Genomic DNA, 17,618 nt, shown 5'->3' with positions numbered 1-17,618 from the left:
TAGGCTCAAATGTGTGTAGCATGATCGTATGGTTTGTGTTGACTAAGGTTGCCCTTACGGTCACTCTCAAGGGTTGCAATGAAGACATCTCCGCATTTTATCTATTTTTCCATACATTTACTTTCTATTAATAATTGTTGTGTCTCTACCTCTCATTTACACTCTCATTGTGTTGTATGTTACTTAGGAATAGGAGTAGTGTTAGCATAGAAACCTCTCATCCATTCTTTTATTCAACTGCCGCATGCATATTACCGTATACATCTCACTACAAGTCCCTGTGTTCGACCTCGGATCACTCGAGAAACTTACGCTCGCGTTATATTGGCGTGAGTGCAAGAAAACTTGTGATAGGACGCATGGTCATCACATACATTTGTTAACACAAAGTCATTCCAACGTATGACCACGACGCATGATAATCAACGCATACATTAAAGACATGCATCGCATATTGCGTCCACGGAATTTTAGTCGTTGTAGTATAGTGGTAAGTATTCCTGCCTGTCACGCGGGTGACCCAGATTTGATCCCCAGCAACGACGCCAAAAACTTGATGACGGAAAATTAGATGTCAAATACTCAACAACTAAAATTCTGTGGACGCAATATGCGATGCATGTCCTTAATGTATGCGTTGATTATCATGCGTCATGGTCATGCGTTGGAATGACTTTGCGTTAACAAATGTATGCAATGACCATGCATCTTGTCACAAGTTTTCTTGCGCTCACACCAAGTATAATGCGAATGTAAGTTTCTCGGGTGATCTGAGGTCGAACATAGGGACTTGTAGCAAGATATATGCAGTAATGTGCATGCGACAGTTGAATAAAAGAATGGATGGGAGGGGTTTCTAAGCTAACACTACTCCTACTCCTAAGTAACAAACAACGCAATGAAAATATGAATGAGAGGTAGAGACACGACAACTATTGACAGGAAGTAAATGGATGGAGAAATAGATAAAATGTGGGGATGTCTTCATTACAACCCTTAAGAGTGACCACAAGGGGAACCTTAGTCAACGCAAGCTATGCGATCATGCTACATACACTTGAGCCTAATTCTAGGACGTATGCGATGTATGTGCGATAGTGCCGAGAAGCCTATGCCTGCTTAAACCTCCATAACCCGCTCACGTGCTCTCGTCGCATGAGCGTAATAGCCGCATACCACCGTATTCTACTTTCTGGATGCATGCAATATCCTATCTGTAGGGTGCATACGCTGTGTAAAAGCAAACAGAGCTTATCTCTAAGTTCCCCATTCTTGCTTATGCGTTTCAATCCGCTCTCTCGTGTCTAGATTTGGGTTTTAGACTACTCTCTCAAGTATGCCTAAATGATGATTGATGCGCTCATAAGTCAAGGTAACCACATAAACTTGGCTGACCTAAGATTATTCCTATCTCTAGTGAACAATAACTTACATTGCTTAATGCCAACCACTTGCCCTCCCGGAAGTTAGTTGTTACTAACTTTACTCATAGACAAGCGCTGCGTTAGCTTCACACTAAGCAAATAAGATTTACTCGCACACTCACGCAACGCACACCTCGCAGTGGTTTGCTACATACTTCATATCCCTAATCCACATGACTAAGTGTGCGATACTCTAGCAATCTCACTAAGTGATGCAATGAAGTTATGGATGCTAAGTAAAGAAAGATGGAGATGGAATCGAAGGAAACACAGAAATGCATTGAACACATCATGTATTAATTCCTTAATCACAAAATGTAATACAATACAATATAAGAAAAGAAGAGAAAATGAAATGACCAACTAGAAGCAACGTCTTGCTTCCAGCGGATGTGCGTCAAGGCTGCCGGCAGTGCCATGGATGGGCGGTGGAGCTGACTCTCTCGAGATCTAGCTTCAGTTGTCACTCGGAATGAAAGAAGGAGATGGAAAACTCTCAAACTTTCTTTTCACGCATTTGTCTAGATCACAAGGATTTGCTCTAAGACGAACCTCGGGTGAAAACCTTGGATGAGTTGAAATTCTGCTCATCGGCTTCTTTATATAGAGCTTAGATCGCTAGCAGCATTAATGGACTGCTCTGATTCTGACATTCGCTGCGCGTTAGTCCTTTTTGAATCTCTGCGGCTAACGGCGTGGTAGGTGAAATGTCAATATCAACTTTTGATTTTCCCGAGATGTACGTTGATGCGTTCATTCCATCAACCTTGCGTTGATCCCTCTATTATGCGTTATCGCGTAGCCGCAATTGTTCAGTGACCGCATTCGCTTGATACCGCAACTTCGACACGATGACCGCAACCACTTGATGAGCGCAACTCCCATGCGATGGATGCATGCGGCTGATTACCGCAACACCCATGCGTTGATCGAACGCGTTCGCCTTTGTGATGGAGAGTTTCTCAGCATGCGGTCGTCTATGCGGTAGTTCGGCTTCCGTGTTTGCGTCCACTTCTTGTATTAGCTACAAAAATAGGCAATTGAACACATAAAAACACATAACAATGGGTTAGCCGAGATTCTTAATGTTGAACAACGCAAGCTCATTTTCTCATGAATTCCTAACATAATTGCCGCATATTCTGCTTAACAGCCCTCATAATTTTAAATAAAAGGCATGAGTTGATATGCATTTCTGCATGTCATCAATTAGCATGCTGTAATTTTGTGTTGTGCATGACCTGTTAGTTTTCGTTCTTGTACTGTAATTGTTTATGTTCAATCCGAATGAAATTTGGAACGATCCTTCCGCTGCTCATGAAAATCCTCATGCTTGATTTCCTTCACACAATGTCAAGAATTGAGTAGCACACACATTTTTCAAGATCTGGCGAGATGGTCTTGAAATATTTCAACGCAACTCTCAGAGTAGTAATACAACACACAGTCTTGCTAAAAACCCTCAAATTGATTACAAGTACATGTATTTGAAGGACCTGTGAGGTCAACTGCGGAAGCAATGATCATTCCCAATTTTCAAAATCACATAATTAAATACATAGAACATAAATTATGCATTATAAACAGAATTTTACAGCATGCTTTGTAGATGAGGAAGAAGGGTTAGAAATTAAATACTTTTGAAGCCAAAATCTTCACGAAATCCCTTTCAATTGGTCACAAACTCTCCAATTCTCCTCAAACCACAACAATCCAATATGGCCACCACCAAAAGGTAATCCTCTGTATTCCCCTTTGGGTAGAGAATCAAACAGAAGGTGTGGACCCTGTTGGTTTTTGGAGAGGGAGAGAATTTTGAGAGAGAAATATTTCTCTAGAAGGATTACGTTGGGAGATCGATAAACACACAGACTGTATGTGTTCTCTCGTGAAGAAGATGATGAATACATAAAAAAAACCAACTCCCAGATTTTCCCACGATTCGGAGTGATTGAGAAAATTAAAGGGAGAGAGTTACAATTTCCTCCTTAATTAAAATTAAAATTTATTATTATTATTATTATTATTATTATATAAAATATCTTATCATATAGTATATATTAAACTATATGTTATATCAAATATAACACATAACCTATAGTTTTTATATTGTATCAAATACAATATAACTTATAGTTTGAATTCTCTCAATCAATCGTGGTATTTAATATACATCACATTTATATTAAATTTAATTATATGAATCCAATCCATATAATTAGTATTTGAATCATATTCAAATACTTAATTCCCCTCAAAATAAACTTTATATTATAATGTATCAAATACATTATATTAATTATATCACAGTTAATTTAAATTAATTATATCATATATAATTAATTCTCTCAATTAATTTGAAAAATTCAAATTAATCCAAAATTAATTCTCAATAATCTCAGTTGAGCTCAGAGGGGATCTTATGGACCCGTAGTTTGAAGCTCCAATGGTACTTGAATAATTAATTAACTCCTTTAATTAAATTACTCAATATCTATTAACTGTCGGTCACTCCACTAGAGACCGACAGCTCCATTTTTCGCACTACAAATATATTTATGTGTCTAATAGATGTAACCAGTCAACAGTGGATAACTCTTCACAAATTACTCGTAAGTACAGTTGGACCAAAATTACCATTTTGCCCCTATAGTTACATCTAATTTCTTATGTACCACTGATCCCTTTAATGAACAATAAGTAATAGTCCAACTATGATCAAACCCCTCTCAAGTCAAATGAGAGTGTGGTGCCACATTGTTCAAGCCCCAGAATTAGCCTTTAAGAAAGCAATTTATCTATTTAGCCTGACATTAGGGAAAAAGTTAATTTCGTCTTATGTAGTTGTGTTCCCAACTGCCCAATCAAACGAATCCCCAAAATGGAAAGCATATTGAGTCAACGATCTAACCACTCTCACTCATGCAAATCAAAGGACTGCCTTCATAGATAGGAGTTCATAACTCACTCAGGATTCAAGTCATGTCACCTATGTCACCTATGTCATCCTGGTGAAATGTAAGTCTATATTATTAACAGCTTTATATAATAAGACTATTCATTTTGTGGTCTGGTCTTATACAAACCTTTTTGTATAGAACACCCCAGCTTACATGTCATTATATGAATGATGGGGATCAAATCATTTGTAGAACTTTACAATAATTGTAACATTTATAAAGCGGGTCGTATTCATAGTGTCACCAGGATAAGGTACCCAACCTTATCCATCTACTACAAACCATTTAGGTTATCACTTAAACATGATCCACTTGTATGTCTCTACATACATGTTTAAGCTACAAAAAATAACCTTGGATGTTAGTTTATTGGTTTTGTGGGCTAATGCTACTAAATGTTGAATAAAGTAGCTCATATTTTATTAAATAAAAAAAAAAATTGTTTTATACAATACCATTACAAACTACAAGACCTATGAGATTTAAGGCATTAACCCTAACAATGTCGATGGACGATGGAAATGGTTCTAGTACAATAAGTTTTCAATACTATTCTTTGAATACATCTGAAATAACTTATGCTGGCATTATCTCGAATTATCATGATTAACACAACTCCAACAGAATTTCCTAGGAGCATTGGACGACATGTACATTAAAGTGAATGTCAGTGCCGTTGATCGACCATGATATAGGACGAGAAAGGGAAAAATCGCCACAAATGTTCTTGTAGTCTATGATCATAATGGAGAGTTTATATTTGTCATGCCAAGATAGGAAGGCTCAACCGTCGACTCTAGGGTTCTCAGGGATGCAGTTGCTCAACCGCTTGGACTGAGGGTTCCAAAGGGTATAAGAATCAATCATGTACATTATAAAACTTGCGTAAATACATTAATACACATGTATGACAATCTAAAACTTGTACATGATACCATTATTTGTGTAATGTTGGCTACCCCAATGTTGAAGGATTATTGGCTTCATATAGAGGGGAACGCTACCATTTCTTAGACTGGTGTGGTGCATGCAACGCACCAATAACTCATAGGGAACTTTTCAATACGAAGCATTATTCAACAAGAAATGTTATCGAGCGAGCATTCAGATTGTTGAAAGGGCAAGGGAAAATTCTTAGGGGGAAATCCTTCTACTCAGTACAGGTTCAATGTCGAGCAGTAACTACGTGTTGTCTGATTCACAACCTGATCGCAAGAGAGATGGGGATGGGTGTTATGCTTGATGAGTCCATGGACGAGAATTATGCATATGTTCTCATATAAGGGAAGAATACCAAATTTATTGAGATATCAGACGAATGGACTCAATTTAGAGATGATTTCGCTGCTGAAATGTTTTCCCAGTGGCAACAATCGTGATTGTATTTCTGATTAAAAAAAATGAATATATTATCTACTTGTTAAACAATATTTACGTAATTGAATTATGGTGTGAACATGTTTAATTCATCTATTTAACTTCATGATTTTTTTATTATAATATGGCGCACAATGTTTTAAGTTTGAATAACATGTTTACCATGTACACATGCATGCATCAGAATGACAGGTAATAGAAACAGATCAAAACACACATGGATGAAAGTCGAGGATGTTGGTTGGTGAATGCCCTAGTCTCTTTAGTGGAGTTTGGTTGGAAGTCTAAAAATGGAGCGATTTGACTAGTATATCTATAATATTTGGAACGGATGATGAAAGAGAAACTGCCCGGTTGTGGAGTAAACCAGAACACCATTGAATATAAAGTTAGGAGTTTGAAGAAGCAATACATGGCAATATCAAAGATATTAAATCAACCAGGGTTTAGATGGAACAAAGAGTTCAAGTGTATTCAGGTGGACAGGGAGATCCTTGGCATATGGGTTCGAGTAAGTTAAAAAAGAAAAAATTAAACAATGTACGCAACACCTATTTTTGTATAAATTCTAATATTGCTTCTATATACCAATGTAGAGTCATCCCAACACAAAGGGATTGTAGAACAAGCCATTTCCCGATTACGATGAACTACAAAATGTATTTGGGAAAGACAGGGCAACCAGACATTCTTGTGAGCTTCCGATGGTGATGGTGTCAAATTTGTTCCGATGAATGAAAAACGAGATTCGACTAGAATCACAGGAATACCCTAACCTATATAATGAACAAACCTAATTGCCTAAAGATGTAATGGAAAAAGATCAAGGTAAATATGTCTATGGGAAGAGCAAATGTACCAGATATATTCACGAGGTGAGCAAATGTACCGGATATCTCCATAAGCAGAGCAAGTGTATCAGCATAGCCTTCTAGAGATAATAAGAGGAAACAACTAACATTCCAGAATGAAATAATCGACATCATGTAATCAATCACTGATATGCAGTCAGCACACATGGGCAGACTCTTATTGTGGCAAATAGATAAGTACGAGCTAGAATTTGGACGTTAGATGAGGTAGTTGACGCAATATTTGCTATTGATGGGTTGACTGAAGATGGTAGATGCGACCTTATTGATATCATTGGCACGGATATACAAAAGATAGACTATTTCCTCGTTGTACTAGAACAAGCGTGAAAATGATAATGCATCTGCCTACTCGCCCGGACCCTTAAGATTAACCACTTAATATTTCAACCCAACACTATATATTTTGTGAACTTGTTTTTTGAAACGGGCACATGTTTGGCTGTCATATATTATTGTGACGTTTTAAAGAATGTAACTTTACTATACTAGCTCCTTCTGAACATCATTATGATATGAAAGGTAACTATTCTATGCACACTTTTATTTTGACATAGACGATGCATATTATATAAACATAAACTGTTAAGTTATTGAGTGCTTGAACATTTATGTGTAGAACATGTTAATGATTTTATAATAATATTAAATCAGTAAGATGATTATATATATATATACACACACACACAATCAATTCATAAGAAATTGAGGGTTAAAAAGTGATTGTCAAATAGAAGGAGATATGTTCATTTTATTGAAATATGATATATATTTTGGGAAAATATATAATCGTTTCGCAATTGGTGTTTAAATTGTGTGATTAAAATTAAATATGTTACACTTTTCAAAAGAGAGAAAAGTTGTTGTCTAATTTTTAAGATTATTCGATGGTCATGCGTGAGTGCTATGTACTTGTGTTTAGTTATAATTTATTTGGAATGTGTTTGGTGTTTAGAAATGAAGAAAAAACATGTTGTGTAATTGAGAGGTTGTTTTGGGGCCCAATATGAGATGGTATATCCTCACATCTTATATCATCTCAGTGTTTGGAGGTCCATTATCCTATCTCACTGATTTTGATTGTTTGTGGCCCATTTTCGTAACGTGTTTCGTATCTCACTGTCTTTTTCCTTCCGTGTATCATATATCATCTCGGTGCTTGAGCATGCTCGATCATACTTGATCGTACATACTCGATTAGAACTCTCTAAACATTATAACTCTTCAGACATCAAAACTACCCACATCCTATATCATCTCAGTGACCCAAAAAACCCCCGAGTGTTCAAAAATTGAATTGAAAATTGTGTGTTTAGTATATGAATACTTTGTAGAGAATCGATTATGTTTTAAGAATGAAAAAAATAAAAGTTTTTTTTTTTTCTTATAAAAAGTTAGGAAAATATGTGTATTGTTGACAATTAAAATCAACAATGGGGAAAAAAAAAAAAAGACATAATCAATTTCATTTAGAAAACTGCACCAAATACTCAACTCAACTTAACTCTACACCTCAAATACAGACTTTCTGACTCAACTCAACTCAGTACCCAAATACAGACAATAATTACCAGCTCAACTCTGCACCCCAAACACGGATAATTTGGTAATACATAAATGTCATGTTATAAACTAATATTTATATTTTAAAATGCATAATTATATTAAATAAAGATAAAAACATTTAATAATACAATATGTCAGGTTATAAACTCGATTCATTTATTAAAAATATAATATATATTATGTATTGTATTGTAAATTATATAATATTACAACATAATAATTATATAAATGTTTTTAACATAAGTTATATTGATAACAAAAGTTAATAATAATTTATTGACAACTAAATATCAGTGGGTAACTACAACAAGTTTTATGGTTTATAAATATATAGAAATAAGTATATTTTAAATAATTGTTTAAATTAGAATATCCAATTTCTGAAACTGCTGCCAAACACATCTGGAAACATGAAATACAACTCTATTTTCAAATGTCTGATTTCAAATTCTCTATCAAACATGATATAAATATATATATATATATTTTTTATTATTATTTTTTACATTTAAACGCCTGTATTGTTTCCATCCATTTAATAATGTGGGTCCTTCCATTCTTTACACTTTATGTTCTTTACTTTATGGTAGGAGCTTAAAAATCCTTCTGGAATCCAAAGATGTAAATAGCCTAATGATGGAATAAAAACTTCATATGTCCCCTATTACTTGCTCAACACTTAATTTATGTTTTCTTTTGTTAATTTTGAGCTTATCGTTAACTTAGATTGACTACTTAGGAGAAAAGCCCAAAATAGGATTTCGTCTAATCCGTCGACAAAGGGCAATACCTATAGGATCATTGGATTACGTGCTTAACTATCTAAGTTTGAATTACCCATAGAAATGTGTTAAGGGTTAAATTTCATTCACATGGTTAAGTATCGATTAGGGTAGATTGCAAATGCAATCTGATCGCATACAAGCTTAACCCCTCTCGACTTGAAAGAGTAGAGATGTAGGTGCATCTGGATCAGTTGAGTAGAATAATTGCAGGTACATAATGGGCGCAATATTCGTTTTGCAAAATGAAATATTTTTTAGAATCCTATCTTTTTATCATATCTTTTCAAACCACATTTTCTCTATCAGTTTCTACTCTTTTCCTTATAGTTTCCTAGTATTACATTTCCTTACTTTCAAAGCACACCACAAATCAAAATAATTTTCTTGGTCATCATTGGTTGAAAATTTAGAGGAGGTTTTTCTTTATTCAAACCTAATTACTTATACTCCATTCTCTTGATATTCAATATTTGGACTTGTCCATTTTATATTACTTGTTTGTAGTGTAAACTTGCATCTAAGGGCCTTTGTTTCGCATCCCAATGAGTTTTTAGGTTGTAGTTGCAAGGGAACGATGATTTTTAGCAAAATTTTCAGTTTTACAGAAGAAGATTGCAATCGGTTTGCGACCCAAAGTCTCAATTTCAGGAACAAGCTTGGAACTTCATTGTTTTGCAGGTTATATGTAGTGCATGAATATAATGCCTCAACAACTTGAGTTTGATCCATTCCATAAGGAGTAGAAGAGGTAGTGAAGAGAGTAACATGAGTTGAGCGCACATGTTAATTTTGTTGGTATCGTTGCAAGACAAGACACGATGGATCAACCTGGATCTTCTCGCTTTCAACAAGATACAAGAGGTGCTAATGGTGCTCAGCAACTAGTAGCTCCTTCGCAGAATCTCATCTTCATTGTTGAAGAGAGGGATAGAGTTATATGTGATTAGGCCACAAACACTTATGAAAATTTGAATTCAGGGATTAGGAACCCAACCATTGAAGCCAGTCAATTCAAGCTAAAGCCGGTAATGTTTCAAATGCTTTAAACCATAGGACAATTTTCAAGGTTGCCGAATGAAGACCTTCATAAACACATTAAGTTATTATTTAGAATATGCTAACTCTTTTAGGTTTTACTAGAGTGGGTGTATATAAGTTTGAACTCATACTAACTTAGAAGAGTTGCATATTCTAAATGATAACTTAATAAATAGAGTCTTAATTAGACCATCTTACTATGTTTCAAATAAATACAGTTAGTATTTAATTATTATTTCAGAATTAATTAGTTACTTGTTTGTTTTATAAATTGCCACTTTAATGTTCTAACGGGAAGCTTCTGAAATCTCATTTGAATATTGAACTTTTGTTATTGGAGGGCATTCTCTCATATTTAGAGATAATTTTCTATTTTTTCCCATGTATTTGACTTAATGCCTTTTCCATTGCATCAAATTTTCTTTAGCAATTTTATTGCTTAATGGTGATCTCCTGCCTAGGATTTAATATATTATGAGTTTTCCTGACATCTAAATGTTGTAGGGTCAGCATATTGTCCCTTAACTCGTAAGATTAGCCAAAGTATACATAAATCGACTGAGACACTTACAAATATAAAAAAAATAGTTATTTTTGAAAAATAACAAACAAGTTCCTACTACGAAACAACATGTGACTTTGGGTATATATGGAAAACTTGTCTATTAGAGATTGAAACAAAACTCAATTAAAGGTATAACCTATAAATTAATAGAGTATACCAAAATATGAGGTTTAAATTGATAGTATCGGAAGTTTATGATTAAAATTGATCCAACCCCAAATTTTGGTCAAAAAAGATTTTTTTTTACCAACAAAAACCAAGGGTGTTGGCTGTGTTTGTTGGGGGGTTTAGGCTTTTAGCCTCCTTTCCCCTTATTCTTTCTTTCAGCTCAAAACCACACTCACAAAACACTCTGAGCTTTCTCCTCTTGCCCGTTAGGGTTTCTGTTTTCATCTTCATCATCATCTTCTTCTTCTTCCCTCTCTCTCTTCCCGCCTTGTCGAAGAACCGCCATGGATAGGTACCAGAAGGTCGAGAAACCTAAACCTGAATCTCCGATAAACGAAAATGAAATCCGCATCACGAGTCAAGGCGCTATTCGAAACTACATCACTTATGCTTCCACCCTGCTCCAGGTATCATTTCACGGCTTCTTTTATTGTTTTCATTAGCCATTGTATCTCATTTCATTTTTTTCTTGTTTGTGTATACATCTTATTGTTCTTTCTGCTTGTGTGTTGCGTCTGTGATATTTTGTTTCATGCTGAATCTGTCTTATGAGGTTAGGTTTGTGCTGTTTGAATTACTTTTTACTTTTTTTTTTCTTTTTTTTTTTTTGTCATTTTAGCCGACATTTATTGATTTGCTACATCTGCTGGTATATTGATTTTATTTCTTCTACTTGTGACTTTTTGAGGAATAGTTGCTCGCTGGCTGATGCTTTGCGGCATATGCATTGTATGTGGAAGGGTCTGTAAGTTTAATCCACGAGCTATGGTACTTCTTAACATGCGATAGCTCGTGAAATGTCATCTGTCCTGATGATTATCTACAGTGCATATAGTTTTTTCTTCAAGCCTATCGAATTAGTAGCTACGTCATTTTTTTCACCTTACCTTATAAAAGTAATAAATATACGGTTGAATTTATGGTTTATAGTTTATACTGTATTCTCAGATCGAGTAATTTCGCTAAGGCAGTGATCATGTGGAGCTTGGTGTTTGTATATTATCTTGACGTGATTTTTGGCTCAGGTTTCTACTATTTGTATACATTTTTTTTAATATATAAATTTTCCATCCAGATATAGCCACGTAGTTCTCTTTCTTATAAAAACAATCATATACACTAGAGCTTATGTTTCACAATGTATTACCAAATGTATCAAGTATGCTAATACAGTGATCATGTTTAATGGTCATTTCTTTATTTTTGGCTCATGGGTTTCTTCGATTTGTTTAGTACTATTTTTTGTTCTTTGAAGAAGTCAATTATTGATGTTATTCATGGGATCAAGTTTAATATCCTATATTTATATATTCAATTAGCAGATGGGTTCTTCTCAATATTGGCCAGCCTGAGCATAGCGCACCTAGTCGAGGCACTGTATCCTCTACCATAAGGCCTGAAATTTGAATCTGCACTCTACACGCCATTGAATATTTCAAATCATGATAGGCTTGGAATGCAAAAGTTAGGAATATTTAATCTGGGCCCAATTTAACTATCGTGGACAATTTAATTTAACTGGAGCAACAAGAAACTTCTTTTTCTTATGTTAGCATATAGTTCTTGAAAGTTTATATTCTTTTGGAGAATGTGTCAGTTTTGTCATCTGCTTTTGTGGTTGTTCATTTTGCTCCATTGTTTCACTACTTAAGTTGAACCCCTGGGTCCCCAAGTCTGGTCGTTCTAAAAGTTAGGTTCTGTGATGAATTCTTGCGCAGCAGTTGGTTTTTTCTGTTTGAGGGCTCTATATAATACCAAATCCTTCAAAGACATCAGATTAAAATAAATTAATGTGGTTTTGAAATAACATATGATGTTAAATTAATTTTAACTTTTTGTGAATTGAGTAGCTTTGAGCTTTAGAAAATCATATGAAGTTTTTTTTCTTCGTTTCATAAAACCTGACCTATTTCCTCCCTCATTTCAAGGCTGAGCAAAGTTTTATTCCTTTGGTTTTTAGGCTGAACCTAATCCTTACAAACTCAATTATGTGCACCCAAGTAATCAAGAAATTTTCTCAAATGTCTATCCATGTTCAAAAAATGTCCTGCATTATTCTTCTCTCTCTCCTGATGAGTTCCATTTCTGGGGCATCTTGATGAAGGTTCTAGGATGTGCTTAATAGGTTTTGGGATTGAGGATTTGTCTATATATGTATTATGCCATTTACTTGATCAACTAGTCATTTGTTTGGGGAGAATGGATTCCAGATCTTGGCTTGTGTAGCCCTCTTACAGCTTTTCCAGCAGTTATTTTTTTTGGATTCTTTGTACCCCTTCTCCCCCTCGGGGATCCTCTGCATTTTTCTATTGAAGGTTAAAACTAAGAAAATGAAATTTTTTGCACAGAAAGTTTTACATTTGAGAGCGAATACTCAAGATCAAATCCAGAAACTACTGCAGCCTCAATGGTGTGTCATTTATAGGAAACACGAAGAGGATCTTGACCATTTAATTTTGATTTTGATTTTGCTACCTCTCTTTTGAACAGGTCCTTTTGGACCTTTGGTTTTGCGCTTGCTTGTAATAGAGGTTGTTCACTGTTTGAGGAGGTTCTTGAATTTTCCTTTTCATGTCAAAGGAAAGATTCTTTAGCAGTCTTATTCTTTTTGCTTTGTTGTGGGACATTTGGCTTGAGAGGAATATTTTTTGTGGGGGTGGAGCGGCCTGGGGAGGAATTTTGGTTTGCACTTGGGTTTAATGTGGTTCCCAGTTATGTTTCAATTTGTTTGGAAACCAAAAGTTGGAAGACTAGCTTGGATCATTCTCTATATTTTGTTTTTGTGATTTCAAAATTGCAAAATAAAGTTTTATGATCTTTAATTTAACATAGTCAACAACTCAACGATAGAAAAAATATAGAAAGAAAACTAGAGAAAGTGAGTTGCTTAGACATGGTTTTACCAGCACTTGAAAGTGTATTACAGAGAGTATATAATAAATGCAGAGTTATTCAGAAACTCATATAGAGAAACAGTTACTTGAAGACTCTTTATTCTTATTTTTTGTTATTTATTTTTTAAAGATATGCTTAGACATTGAAAATATTTTTAAAAAATCACACTTGATGAATTGATGTCAAACCGGTATGATTTTGAAAAGGAAAAGAAAAAGAAAAGAACATGTACCTAATCAGTCAGTTCAATTTTGATTAGATTAATTTTACGTCTCAGCTTGTTTTAGATCCCCCTTGGTATCTCTTCTGGTTAAAAAGAAATCTAGATATTTAAGTTCAAGGCTTTTTTTTCCTTGTTTATTCATATGTTACTAAGCATGTGCTTACTGTGGACCGAGAATGAATCTTTTGTACTTTGGATTAATATATCATGTTTTCACTTTTAATCCAGGACAAACGTGTTAGAGAGATAGTGTTGAAAGCCATGGGGCAGGCAATCAGTAAAGCGGTTGCCATTGCAGAAATTTTAAAGGTTTGAGTCCTTTACATTCTGGAACTGTGCTTATGTAACCAATTTTATAATTAACAGGCTAGTTTCATTCTGAAACAGAAGAGAACTCCACGATTGCATCAAGAAACTTCCATCAGCTCAGTAAGCATAACTGATGTATGGGAACCTATTGAAGAAGGTCTTGTACCGTAAGTTTTTAGTCTCTAGAATTATTCTCTGTTATTTGCCTGATGAAGACCTATTCACTTACTGCTGGTTGGTTGCATTATGCACACACTCACGATTTTGCCTTTTGTGGGTTGGTATTCTTTAGTTTGCAATTGCAGATTTGCTTACTGTTTCTGCTGTAGGTATGTAGCTTTAGCATACTCTTTTGCAGATGTTTAAGAATTAACGTCTGACATATGATGCAGTGTGGAGATGACTCGTCATGTCTCAATGATATCAATTACCTTGTCAAATCGAGAGCTAAATAAAAACTCTCCTGGGTAAGAAAATTTGGAAACTGTTGGCTGTAGGATGTGAAAATAAAGTCTTTGATGAGCTGCTTTCCATTTTTTTACACTCAAGTTCCTTATTACAGATGTTTTAGGATGAAAAGTTTTATTATTTGTAGGTATCAAGCATCACAATTTGTGGAGCAGCCAAAGCAACAATATAATCAGCAGCAACACCAACAGCCCAGACAGTCTCGTCCATATTACAATGCTGTTAATGAAGGTGGTCCTTTTGTCTTGAAAAATATAATATACTGTTATTGTGAGAAGATTTAGAGAATGTGATATCTTCCACCCTATTTTATAGAGCAGGCGTGCGGCAACAGAAATACATTTAAAAAAACATGAAAACAGAATCAGGAAAATTTAGAATCCTTGGGATTTACAATACTTCCAGGAATGGCAACCCAACCTGGGATACACTTCTCATCCCCATCCCTGCAGGGATTTTTCATCCCCTCCCCCACCCAATTTCCCGTTTTTCAGGTCTCCCCACAGAAAAAACTCCAATTTTTATTTTTCAATTTTTATTAACTATTAATAAAAATTGATAAATATATTAAAATTGTAGTTCAAGTCAGGTTCAGGGTGGGGATCCTCTCCCCATTCCTATCCTGTCCCCCAATTGGGACCTGAATTAAATCTCCGGTTTGACTCCCATTCCCAGTCAAATTGGGGGTTCCCCTGACCCCTTGAGGAATTTTGCTTTAATTTTGCTTTCCCTAGTTATATCGTCCTATAGTCTTCTGAGTCTGTGTTCAAATGCTTTTAGTATCCCATTGCCAATGCCCCTAAGCTCTAACTCCTAAGGCGGTGGACATGTTTAATGTAGACTAGATGTTGGTTGGGTTTGAGATACTGGTTGGGAATCTAAAAGAATGGAATCACTTTGATGGTAATGAAGAATAACATAATTTCATATATCAATGAAATCGTTTCTTATCCAAAAGGAAACATAATTTCATATGATAAGCACACACCACAGGTTTTCCAGAGATTGGTAGCACCCATTTAATTTTAATTCATTGCGGAGGTCACTATTAACGTGTCTGGGAAATCTGTAAACAAATTTTAATGAAGATCATATTACTAACTGTTGGATTATGTCCTCTCTTGAACTCCGAGACATTCCTGCATTTGGCAGATCTATATGGCCAAAGCCAAGGTCGAGGTAGAGGGAGAGGACGTGGTTGGGGCAGAGGTGGATATGGAAACTACCAAGGGGGATATGGCAACTACCAGGGTGGTTATGGCCACTACCAAGGCGGATCCGGGCACTATCAAGGGGGATCAAGCTACCAAGGTGGATCCGGTGGCTACCAAGGCAACTATCAAGGTATTTAAGGTTTTCCTCTTTCGGTTTTAGTCATGCCAATTCTTGAGTAAGACCTAATCTTTAGTTTCTATTTTGTCAACATAGATAATGGTGGGTACTCAAATTGGAGTAGAGGTGGTGGGCGAGGCAGAGGTTGGACATATCGTGGTAACTTTCTTTCTCAACTTTCTTCTCTTGTACCGAATCTTTGTCAATTTTTGGTGCCACCTAACTCTTGAATTAATCTCATGGGGTATGATCTGTATTTTTTAGGATATTTTAAGAAAAAGAGATGGAATGTTTTCAAAGTGACCTCTTAACTATTTCTTGGTTTAACCAAACACATCAATTTTTTTTAATATATCCCAAATCCATATCCTTCTAGAATGAGTTGAAAACGATCTGTGTGGTTAGGATGGATCAAGCTGAGTTGTTCAAATAAATCAATTGCATTCCTTTCAGGAACTGGCTATGATAGAGGCAGAGGGAGTAGGGGTTACAGTCGAGGTCGGGGACGGATAGGCGGACGAACAAGCGGCGGTGGTAGAAACCAGGTTTAGTTAAAAAGTTATTCGTTTTCACTGTTCTATTTTCTTGAGCTAAATGCTTTGCCTTGGCCAGTGAGATGCTTTTTTATCAGAATATACTGTTTTTAGTAGCGTGGTAATTTGGCTTCTTACAGCGTTGTTGAGCAGTAATTTCTTCTTTTGCCTTTGATAACGTGGTGGGCAAGGTTGTTTTTGTTCATGTTTTGCGTTTAGCTTATAAGAGCAGTCAATTTGCCTTGGCCAGTGAGATGTTTCCCAGTACTCAGTAATTTTTTTTTCCTTTCTTTTTTGTTATTATTATTCTTGTATTCATTTCTACTTAGTTGAGTTCAATTTTGTTCTCCGTTAAACCATTTGAGGTTTTGACTATAGTCAAGTTTTGTACTCTTTAGTTGATAAGAATTTTAATGTGATGGAAATGTGAAAAAAAACTTAGATTATATTAAAAAAATTTGTAATTTGTAATTAACTTATTGATTAATCTTGGCCGATTTTTTCTTGCTATTGGTGAATGTTTGGGTTAGCTTATGCAAACTTAAACTGGCTCTACAATATTTGGGTGAATTAAGCCCTTGTGTTATTTTTTTAAATAATTATTCTGAATTAATTAAGACTAGTGATTTTTGTCTCCATATTTCTCTCAATTTTTGCTTTCAAAGTTCCATTCAAATCAAGCAGCCTACATTTTTTTTATAAATAGTGTGAAATGTAAATAAAATAGTTATTAATATTTAATTAATTAAAATTAGTAGGTTGGTTCCTGGTCTTCTAGCCAATTGTCACCAGCTTTTAAAGTTTTCAAATTAATAAATTTGTTAACATATTTAGATATGATATGCCACTAATATTTAATCAATGCTTGAAACTCGTGAATTCGAACGAACTTGGATGTCAATAAAATATAATTTTAAAATAAATTAAATATATTATGTAAATAACAAAAGTAAATAATATAAAAATAATGGATTTTTTAAAAAGTTCTAAAAACCTTCTCGGTGCAAAATCTTTGTCCTGTTCTAAAAAGATGGAAACGAGCGTGTGTGAATTGGGGAGATTTTGACGTTAAAGTCATTGGATGGGATTAGGTGAGCTGCCTT

The 17,618-nt window shown here is 35.0% G+C and overlaps 1 protein-coding gene across 9 annotated transcripts; it reads left to right on the top strand.

The window, feature by feature from the left end:
* Positions 1–10,848: 10,848 nt before the first annotated feature.
* LOC120077940 (ribonuclease P protein subunit p25-like) lies at positions 10,849–16,890 on the top strand. 9 transcript variants are annotated; one of them, XM_039032063.1, is made up of 11 exons: positions 10,849–11,162; positions 11,444–11,500; positions 11,704–11,780; positions 13,104–13,165; positions 14,102–14,182; positions 14,261–14,349; positions 14,575–14,649; positions 14,778–14,881; positions 15,803–15,994; positions 16,079–16,141; positions 16,436–16,890. In XM_039032063.1, exons 1-11 carry the CDS (start codon positions 11,095–11,097, stop codon positions 16,531–16,533), a joined length of 966 nt encoding a protein of 321 aa, XP_038887991.1. In that variant the 5' UTR covers positions 10,849–11,094; the 3' UTR covers positions 16,534–16,890. The 9 variants fall into 9 exon arrangements, with proteins under 9 accessions (XP_038887991.1, XP_038887992.1, XP_038887994.1 ...); XM_039032064.1 differs by having other exon boundaries at positions 10,850–11,162; positions 11,450–11,500; XM_039032066.1 differs by lacking the exon at positions 13,104–13,165 and adding an exon at positions 12,078–12,127 and having other exon boundaries at positions 10,850–11,162; positions 11,450–11,500.
* Positions 16,891–17,618: the final 728 nt, after the last annotated feature.

This window comes from Benincasa hispida, chromosome 5, assembly GCF_009727055.1.
Source record: "Benincasa hispida cultivar B227 chromosome 5, ASM972705v1, whole genome shotgun sequence".
Classification (NCBI taxonomy): domain Eukaryota; kingdom Viridiplantae; phylum Streptophyta; class Magnoliopsida; order Cucurbitales; family Cucurbitaceae; genus Benincasa; species Benincasa hispida.
The sequence above is the reverse complement of the archived record's forward strand: the minus strand, read 5'-3'. Positions and strand labels throughout refer to the sequence as shown.